The following is an 11180-nucleotide window of genomic DNA, read 5'->3' as shown; positions in this document are numbered from 1 at the left end:
CCAAACCATCGGAATATTAAACTCTCTATTCGTGTATGAATACAATGAATGCAGCACGAAGATTTTCCTATAAAAAGATAATCACATCTTGATTTGATTCGATTAAAACTTTCATAAATTGGAAGTGAGTTAGTTGAAATTACAAAGAGATGATGAATCTAAATCCTTGTTTTAAATTATTTAAGTATAAAACAACATCACTAAAAAGAATATCAGAATATCAACTCGTAAAGGTGACAATTTCAGTTTTCATCGTGATAATACAATCCCCCTGCTCTGTTAATTCTGGGACTGTTTAAGGTTTGATTGTAACCTGTAGAGGCCTATACAGGACAAGAAAAAAAAAACACAGAAAAACTAAAAGTACATGTGATTAAGCTGAACTAGAGGAAGAGGAAGCTGAAGCAAGGAAATATCTAAAGAAAGGTGTTTCAGGCAATTGTGCTCCACTGGATTCGAAGAGCTGGACATGAATTTGTCCAAAATCATGGGCTTCATGTTTTGTATTTGGACAACATCTTGATTCTTTAGAGTTTAATATATTAAAGTTCCGGTTATTTTTTTATTTTAAAAATATTTTTAAAAAATTTTGATTTTTGATTTTATTTTTTTATTTTACACTAATATTTTTTTGGTGTTTTTAAATTATTTTAATGTGTTGTTATAAAAAATATTTTTTTAAAAATAAAAAATATATTATTTTAATATTTTTTAAATAAAAAATAATCTAAATTATATTTTCAAATAGGCCCCAGAAAGAACGAGGACAGCAGAGGGAGCATTCCTTTGGGCAGTATCTTATTTCTTTTTATCTAATATATATTATATTAACATTTATATCCTCATCTTCTTCTTTTGAGTTAGGATATTTAGCTAGCATCTAGAGGAATTACTCTGTTTTTTTTTTTTTCCTGAATGCATCAAATTAATATAAAAGATGTAATGATACAACGATCCTCGTCGTTTAAGGAATAATTTAGTTTTAATTAATACATTAACTATTAAAATATACTCATTTATCGACAAAGAAAGTGGAAAAAAAACTATATACAGTCAGATTCTACTCTCTTTATTTGAATAATAGCAGTGTCAAACCAGGTCGGAGGAAGAATCCTTAACCACCGACCATTCTTTGTTTGAATGATATGTGGATGGATGGATATATCATAGGGTCATGCTGCGTGTCAGGAGGTTATATTAATTAGATTAATTGTGGACAGTCGGGCCTTGACTGTACTCCTTTATTATTATTATTATTATTATATCTTATTTTTCTTACACTTTTAATCATAATTTTAAAGACCGGCTCGATGGTCGGCGCGATTCAAAACTCGGGTTTTAAGTTTTGATTGGATCAGCCGGGCTAGTTTTTTTATTTTAAAAAAATCAAAACGACATCGTTTTAATATATAAAAAAAAAGTCAATGGATTTGCAATCAGGTCTTGCCAGGTTAACCGAATCATCGGGTCACACCGGGTTTTTTTTTCCCATTTTTTCTTCAACTCGACCCGGTTCCAGCTTCGGGTCGACCGAATCCCAAGTCAACCTGTTAGGACAAGTCAGGTTTCATAACTATGCTTTTAATTACTAAAGATTCCATGTTGATATTTACATTTTATTGTAAGTCTAATCATTTGAACTTCAACAATGAAAAACAAATTGTGGATTGTATTTTTTTTTTTTTTGCATTTTAAAAATGTTTTTAAAAAAATTTAAATTTTTTTATTTTTTTTCTTTACTTCAAATTAATGTTTTTTTAGTGTTTTTAAATCATTTTAATATGCTGATATCAAAAATAATTTTTTTAAAAAATATTGTTTTAATATATTTCTAAAAGAAAAGCACTTTGAAAAACAATCACAACTACACTCTCAAACATTCGGCACTTTTAAATAATTAGTATGCATGAATCAAATTTTTATTATGTTTATAATTCATTTATTATTTATCAAATAAGAAAATTAGATATTAATATTATATTAATCAGATTTTCAGTATTTATTTGAATATCTATGTGAGTATTTCTTTTTATTTAATATATATTATATTAATATTGAAATATGCATATATATATATATATATATATTGGATTAAAAAAATATAAATGTTCTTTATATTTATATGTATATAATACAAATGGGTGTGTGTGTGTGTATTAGGATAAATTTAGAATGAATTTCTGATAAGATTTGATAATATTCATATTCTAAAGGAATTATTCAAAAATATATATATATAAACTGACCTGTTCAAATGTGTTCGGTTTCAAAATGTATGAAATTTAAGGTAAATTGTAGTCCTAGCTACTGCCGGCAACATCTCCAAATAAGGCTCGCAAAGATTCCCAATCTTAAGAATTGGGATGAGAATTTAGCTCTGCTCGCTATATTAACATCAGGATTCCTCATAGTATGGGTTTAAGGTGATGTTTCAAACACGTTTAGAAAGCATAAATCAAAGAAATTAAGGTTTCATTTCATACACATATTTATTATATTGTGAATTGCAACAGCGAAATAAATAATGATTTCAACATTATCATTTCATTTTTATCATTAGAATGATTATTAAAAATAACATAATCTTCTTACAAAATTCATTAGTCAAATTGATCAGGAATAATATAGTTTTTTTATACCTTGCACAATTTAATTTACTCTCGGAATCAAAATTTATTTAGCTATTGCTTAGGTAATTTTTTGAGTTTTTACTTCTTTAAAGTAAAATAAATTAATTAAATTATCCTTAAAAATACTTTTTTTTTACTAGCATCCAAAGGGCATTTTCATTTTCTCTTGGTTTTTTGAAGATATAATCTAGTTGAGTATTTATATTTTGATTAACTTGAGCATTCGGGTTTGTTTATATTTATTTTGTCTAATTTTACCATTAAAATTAACAATCATATTAGCTTTTAGTAATTCTAAAATTTATAGGATTCGAACTAGTAATGTTTAGAAAATAAATTCAAAACTACACTAGTTAAATTAGATATTGAGAATTTAAGTATTTTAATAAATATAAAATATGATTCTATAAACAAAATATAATCAATGCGATGCATGCATGAAAGTCGTATGCAACTCCTACAAGAACCGTAAAATGCCCTCCCCCAGCCCAATCGCCATGCATTCATACACTGCCTGCACATGCCACTCTACGATTGCCGACCAAAAAGGAGCAAAACCAGACTGGAAATTATTTTTTTATTGGGTGTGTGAGGAAGCTGAATGCATACTCCTTCAAAATGCTTCGTTGCACATGGGTTTTATGAGATAAGACCTGAATGATAGTCTCTCTCTCTCTTTTCATATTTTTTTATTAATATAAATATTCAGTAGCTTGTATGTATTTTAATTGATCTCACAAGTTTTAGGCCGTGTTTGATTGCAGGAAAGTGAATTCCTGGATTTCACTTTCCTGCTTTTCCAATATTTGGCGACAGGAAAAAAAAATAATCAAAGAAAAATAAATTCAATCAATAAAAAAATTACAACGTTGTAAAGGAAAACACTTTCCGTTTGTTTCCTTTCATAAAAACAGTGGCCAGAGGTGGGCCATTTCATGCTTTTTTGTAACTGTTAATGTTAATTGCACTGTTTAATAAACAGTGCAATTAACATAAATAGTGTATTGCGTACACTGTTCGCTAAAAAATAGTGAACAGTGCAGTTCTCTTGCACTGTTCACTTGCCTGCGGGAACTTTTTTTTTTTTTTTAAGTGTGCTATTTTTTTTAACATTTAAAAAAAAAACTAGTTTAGAGTTAATTTTATACCTTAATATTTTATCCAATGTTATTACATGCTAAAAATATTATTAAAACTATAGTTTTTATCGGATGTATTTCGTACGTAATGGAATTATAAATGGTTTTAATGGAATAGTAAAAAATATTTCACAAGCTTATTTCTCTATAATATGATATGATATATATAGTTATATTTTATAAAATAAGCTATGTATGAATATATGATATAATAAAAAAAATTCATCATTATACATTTTAGATTTTATTTTTTTTTATTGTAAGTGATTAAATATTTTATATATATTAGATAAATTTTTTAAAAAAAATAATTCATTAATAAATTATTTTCCAGTTCATTTTCCATAATACAACCAAATACTGGAAAGTGTTTTCCAGTTCATTTTCCATAACACTACCAAACATCGGAAAATACTTTCCCGGAATTCATTTTTCAGGAATTCACTTTCCCCAGAATTCACTTTCCTGCAAACAAACGAAGCATTAAAATTAAAAATTATATAACTTTTAGTAATTTTTAAATTTATAAAATTTATATCAGTAATTTTTAAAGAATAAACCTAAAACCTAAACCGTTAAATTAAAAAATATCCGATAATCTTCAATTTTAATTCATATAATGATTTGTCATTCACATATATTTCTGCTTGCCATCGCATTAATATATTTTTTAGTCAAGGTTATTTTTGTCGATAGAGGGCATCATTTAGATCTTGGACACACCAGTCAGCTTCCCATACAGACAGCACAACATAATTATCAAAGCCAGGTGCTTCTCCCACATTAAATCAACACTTGCTTCAGGCTTATTTGGCTAAATGAGAGATTGGATTGCTTAGAGAGACGGTCTTTCCTCAACCCCCAATTTCTACCTCCTTTCTTCTTAGATATGTACCTAAGAATCTTCGATAGCTGGAATATTGTTTCCTTAACAACAAATTCAGATGTTCTTCTCTGAAAAAGTTCAAATACTGTTTGACATATTTATGTTAGTGATATTCTAAATAGCAACTTGATTATACAATAAAATTGTTATAACTATTTTGAGAATGTTAATTATTAATATTATTGATTTTCTTTGTGATCAAGTCTTAAAAAATTCAAATAACCTAATAGCAAGGTTTATATGTTGGATAATCGGTTAATTTTTTGGTTTTGGTAATCTGATTCATTTTCTCTAACTGAGATCTGATATCTTGTACATGGTGTTCGGTAAATCAAGATGACTGATACCTGCAAAATATCTTATTTGATAGATGTTGGGACTTTCAGATATTTAAATAAGTATTTTTTTAATTAAAAAAAGAAAATGCAATAATATTTTTTAGAGAGATAGACTCTGAATATATATACTAAAAATATTGAAAATGAAGAAATTCTGAATTATTTACTTAAGTGATTCAAAAAGTATTTATAGCATCTGAACTTTATCCTTTTGTTAGAGTAAAAAAAGTGTAGAGTCATTATACTCTTATAAATTAATTTTATATCACAAGTTGTGTTCAATTCATTTTATTCAACTAAGAGATAAAAACATGATAAGTCATGAGAGATTTTAATGCATCTAATTATATTAATGAAGTATAAACTTGTTTAATTAAATCTAATTCCTTAAAGATTTATATAAAATATAAGGAAATATAACATTTTATTCGAGTACTATGATTTGAATCAATAATTGTAGTAAATCAGGCCACACGAGTTAAGCCTAGACTAACATAAAACACCCAACCATACCTGGATTGCCGGAAAAATATTTGAGCTCGACACCCCTGGAAAAAACGTGCAAGCTCCACCACGTTAGCCTTCCCGGAGAGTGATGATTAAACCGGGGAAGGAATATCCTCAAACTGACAATAGAACAACAATCCAGTAAAATAGCATGTGGCTTTCATTACCTTGTGTCTTGACCTCCACCAGAAGACAGCCAAATCTTAAAAATTTCAAATCTCTAATATATCGATCAAAGACTTTGATTCAGTTTAATATTGAGTTCTAAACCCAAAAAAAAAAATCGATCCTTGTATGATAAACATGATGTTCTGTGGAGAAGAGACGCGAGATTGTACGCAGCAGATACCAATATGAAAAAAAATTAATTATTTTATGATAAACATGTTGTTTTCTTGTTTGTTTTTTGCGTTTTAAAAGCGCTTTGAAAAAAATATAATTTATTTATTTATTTTTTTACTTTAAATTAATATATTTTTGGTGTTTTTAAATCATTTTAATGCACTGATATCAAAAATAATTTTTATAATTTTTAAATAAAAAATACTTTAAAAAGCAGCTGTAACTACACTCAATCATAACTATTATAGTTGAGTTGATCATTTTTTTAAAAAAAAATAATTTAATTTGTATTATGAAATTCTACATGTAATACCGTGAAAAAGTATTTATTTGAAGCTATTGTATTTGGGTATATAACTTTATTTTTTTTTTCTTTGTTGGATACTCGGTGATGATGAGGTTAGTGAAAATAAATTTATATTTAATTCAATGAAAAAAATAATTAGTAACACTAAATGCAGACGTGACTGATAAATATTTAAAATAAAATAAAAAGTTTATATATAAAATGTATTAGAGATTGAAGATGAAATATTTTATTTTCTTATACCTTTAAAACGGACGTGAAAAGAGATGCATTTTTTCAACAAGATTATTACTTTATCTTCGACGAAGATGACCAACGAATAATTTTGTAATTTTCCGTGCCTGGTAATGAATGCGTAGCTGACGATAGCTGTGGTGGCATTCGTGTAGTTTTGATCAAGTTCGGTGTCTTTCTCGTGGACTGAAACAAATAAAACCCGACGCACACCTCCAGTGACCTCCATGCCAGACCTCCCCCTCCTCTCTATCTGTAAAGCAACCACAATGTACAGAGCCACCGTGCTGTTAGTGACCCTTTGCATCACCTCGCAGGTTGCATCGTCAGTCGCCGATGGTAAGTCCTCCGAGTTTTTTTTTTCGTATAGGCACAAATATCTGCTTGCTAGCCACTAAACACTAATTGATTCGCAAGTAATTTTATAATTATGAGTAATTTGATTAATTAGGAGTCCACCTCTTGCCCAAATCTTGTTTGCTAGATCTTTTATGCAAAACTCCCCTGATTAACATACATAACAAATCTTGTTTGCTTATGTTAGTACATTGATCAACTAGCTAATAGCATCATTTTTTTGTGGGGGTTAGTAAATGCAATACAAACCATGTTTTTTTTTTCTAAAAAAAATATTTTTTTATATTATTGAATTGTTTTAACACGTTAATATAAAAAATAATTTTAAAATAAATAATAATAATCCAAGCAATGATGTTTTACCTCTTTAATTAGTGTTTAGGTCAATGAATTCTGCCTCTCTTCAATGCTGTAGTCATATTCAATGGTTTCATGTCTCTCGAGATAATAAATTCGGCCCTGTTTTATTGGACTGTCATGTATAATTAAATGGGATGGAATTATTTTCAGTCTAGATAAAAAAGAAAAAGAAAAAAAAAAGAGCATGTTCTTGAACATTTTTGTAGTCAAACATCTGCTATCATGTCTTTTTTCTTTTTAAAAATACATTCTTTTTTAAACAAGGATCTGACGTGATTCAATATCAATTATCAATAGAAATTTCACTTCTTTCTACCTGATGACAGATGAATTATTGCTACCACACATCAAGAACTGGAAGCTAACTAATGGCCATTAATTTCAGGTTTATTGCCCAATGGAGACTTCGAGCAGGGCCCCAAGCCATCAGAAATGAAAGGAACAGTAGTGACAGCCAAGAACGCAATTCCTAACTGGGAAATTTCTGGCTTCATCGAGTACATAAAATCAGGGGATAAACAAGGTGACATGGTGCTCGTAGTGCCTGCCGGAGCCTACGCAGTCCGATTAGGGAACGACGCATCGATCAAACAAAGAGTGAAGGTCACTCAAGGCCTCTTCTACTCGTTAACTTTCAACGTGGCTCGCACCTGTGCCCAGGAGGAGAAACTAAACGTCTCTGTTTCACCAAATTCGGAACCAAGAGATTGGGGAATCCTGCCCATGCAAACAATGTATAGCAGCAATGGATGGGATACTTATGCGTGGGCTTTCCAAGCTGATGGGCCTGAAGTTGAGATCTCCATCCATAACCCAGCTGTAGAGAAGGAGGATGCTGCTTGCGGCCCACTTATTGATTCTGTCGCGTTAAAGCTTTTGTCCAATCCTAAACGTCCTAAAGGTACTGATACTAGTGTTTATGATTTTTCTATATAAAAAGGTCCATTATGGTTTGGTTGATTACGCTGATTCCTTGTTTTGCAGACAACTTGTTAAAGAATGGAATTTTTGAAGAGGGTCCTTACGTGTTTCCTAACACAGACTGGGGTGTCCTTGTCCCTCCCAACATTGAAGATGACCATTGCCCTTTACCTGGATGGATGGTTGACTCGCTCAAGGCAGTGAAATATATAGATAGCGATCACTTTACAGTCCCGGAAGGAAAGAGAGCCGTTGAACTTGTGGCCGGAAAAGAAAGTGCTATCTCTCAAGTTGTAAAAACCACAATCAGTAAGATATATGCCCTCACATTCAGTGTTGGGGACAGTAGCAACTCATGTGTGGGATCAATGGCAGTAGAGGTATATGCTGGTAAGGATAGGACTCAAGTTCCTTATGAATCTAACGGCAAAGGAGGGTTCAAGCACGCCAAGTTCGTGTTCAAGGCCATATCGAACCACACAAGAATTACTTTCCTTAGCTCATTTTACACCATGAAAAGTGACCACTCTGGTTCTCTATGTGGTCCAGTATTAGATGATGTAAAGCTGGTTAGTGTTCGAAACCCAAGGCGTCTTCTTGCATAATGTGCTAGTTGCATTGCTTGTGCAACTACATCGTTCAATCTCCATCCATCTAGATGATCATCATATATCTTTATATACTATAAGGTTTCCTGAGATGGAAGCACGAGGGGCTTGAAATGAGTTTAATTATGATGTTCCTTCCATGTACCAAGTATCTGTGTTTTTTCTGCAGCTCGATATATATGATAGAAGCTGGTTCCTCGAAATGAGTTTAATTAAAATGTTCTTTTATGAGAGAATCATGAATGGTGTTGGAATCGCTTTCTGCCATTGTGCCACTACTATGACTGGTGACTGTCATTCGAGAGTTTCTTTTTTTTCCAGGTGTGATGGCCATAAACAATGCAATCTGTACACAGAGAGTAAACACCATGGAAATGTTTCTCTTGCACAATATGTCTTAAGGTAATGTTTTGATTAGTGAAATGGAGCTTAAACTATAAGAAATATAAAATCAATGGGAGAGGAAAGGATGAGAGCAGAGAGATTGAGAATTATTGCTTCACAACCGTAACTTCTATTAGGTTGCATGCAAGTATATATATTAGTACAGGGGTAGACTTTCCTATTTACAGAAACTCGGCACTGTAAGGTAAGTCCAATCAATTACATGTATTACAAAGGGAATGTCAATTAATCATTCTAACTAAGGAATGTAGTTGCTTGAGATTCGGAGACTTCCAAGGCTGATGTAGTGGAATCAGCAGATTGCATGGGACTAACAGATTTTATAGGATTTGTTGCTGTAATTGTCTCTGCAGGTGTAATATTCTCTTTACCCCCCCTCAAGCGTAACGGAGCAGCGCGAAGATTGAGCTTGGACTTAAGAAAAGAGAATCGATCACGACTCAAGCCTTTGGTGAATATGTCAGCAAGCTGATGAGAGGATGGAACATAGAATGTATGGAGAGATTTACGAGCAACTAATTCGCGAACAAAGTGATAGTCAATCTCAATATGCCGAGTGCGAGCATGGAAAATTGGATTGGCAGCTATGTGGATAGCAGAGATATTATCGACATAGATGCAAGGAGCAGTCTGAAGAGGGATACCAAGTTCGCGAAATAAGAATCCAAACCAGCAGATTTCAGCAGCTGTGTGGGCAAGGGCACGGTATTCAGCTTCAGTGCTAGACCGAGAAACAGTAGACTGTTTCTTGGCAGTCCATGTAAGAAGATTAGGGCCGAAAAATATGCAAGCACCAGTGGTAGATCGACGATCATCAACAGAGCCAGCCCAATCAGCATCAGAGAAGCTGCGTAAAGTGAAGTCATCGGACTGGTGAAACACAAGACCTTGCTCAACTGTACCCTTAATATACCGAAGAATACGCTTGACAACCTGAAGATGGGAAGAACGAGGGTTGTGCATGAACTGGCACACTTGATTGACAGCAAATGAAATATCAGGTCGCGAGAGAGTAAGATATTGGAGGCCACCCACCATGCTGCGATAGGTAGAGGGATCAGATAAGGGATCTCCATCCAAACAAGAGAGTCGAGTGTCAGACGGTAACGGTGTAGGACATGGTTTACAATCAGTCATATTAAATCGTTTCAATAAATCAACTGCATATCTAGTTTGAGAGAGGAATAAATGATCAGTGAACCGTGTAATTTCCATGCCAAGGAAAAAGTTAAGCTCACCCAATCGGCGACTGTCAAAGGTGGAGCACAATTGATCAAGAAATCGGTGGACATGCTGGAGTTCAGAACCGGTGACAATGATATCATCCACATAAACAAGAACATAGATGGTGCTGGAAGAGGAACGATGAATGAAGAGTGATGCATCAGATTGACTATGGGCAAATCCCTGAGCAAGGAGAAAGGCACTGAGACGTTGGAACCAAGCTCTGGGAGCCTGCTTAAGGCCATAAAGAGCCTTATGGAGCTGACAGACAGCCTGAGGACGTGAAGGATCATGAAAACCAGGGGGCTGTTTCATGTAAACTGTTTCTTCCAAGTAGCCATTCAAGAACGCATTCCGAACATCAAGTTGTTGAAGGGACCAGTTACAGGACACAGCTAGAGACAGGATGGTGCGAATGGTGGCCGGTTTAACCACCGGGCTAAAAGTCTCTGCATAATCAAATCCTTCTTGTTGATTGAAGCCTTTGGCGACAAGGCGGGCCTTGTAGCGATCAACAGAGCCATCAGCTTTCCTTTTTACTTTGAAGACCCATTTGCAGCCAACAATGTTCATGTGAGAGGAGGCGGGAACCAGAGACCATGTGTGATTCTGCATGAGAGCATCATATTCATCCTGCATGGCTGCTTGCCAATGACTATATTTGGAAGCCTGGGTGAAACTTGTTGGTTCAAGGAACATGAGATCAGAGCAAGCGGCAGAGAGAGCCTGGGGTAAAGGGTGCGGAGTGGTGTGAGAGTAGAGAGGTTTTGGTTCAGGACCAAAGGGGATGATGGTCTTGAGACTCTTGAATTTTTGAGGAGGGTTTAGTGTATCAGGAGAGTTAGGAAGGAGAGATGGGTCAAGAGGGGAAGAAAGAGGTGTTGACACGGGTGAAGGGGTTGTGGTGTGGATGACAGGCGTG

At 33.1% G+C, this 11180-nt stretch overlaps 1 protein-coding gene across 1 annotated transcript; it reads left to right on the top strand.

Moving 5' to 3' along the window:
* The first annotated feature begins 6624 nt into the window (after window positions 1-6624).
* On the top strand, window positions 6625-8885 carry LOC118038050 (BIIDXI-like protein At5g11420). Its single transcript, XM_035044325.2, has 3 exons — window positions 6625-6722; window positions 7486-8001; window positions 8085-8885. The coding sequence occupies exons 1-3, from the start codon at window positions 6653-6655 to the stop codon at window positions 8624-8626; spliced, it is 1128 nt and encodes a 375-aa protein (XP_034900216.2). The 5' UTR covers window positions 6625-6652; the 3' UTR covers window positions 8627-8885.
* The last annotated feature ends 2295 nt before the right edge of the window (window positions 8886-11180 follow it).

The sequence above is a fragment of the Populus alba genome, chromosome 3 (assembly GCF_005239225.2).
Source record: "Populus alba chromosome 3, ASM523922v2, whole genome shotgun sequence".
NCBI classification, from domain to species: Eukaryota; Viridiplantae; Streptophyta; class Magnoliopsida; order Malpighiales; family Salicaceae; genus Populus; species Populus alba.
The sequence above is the reverse complement of the archived record's forward strand: the minus strand, read 5'-3'. Positions and strand labels throughout refer to the sequence as shown.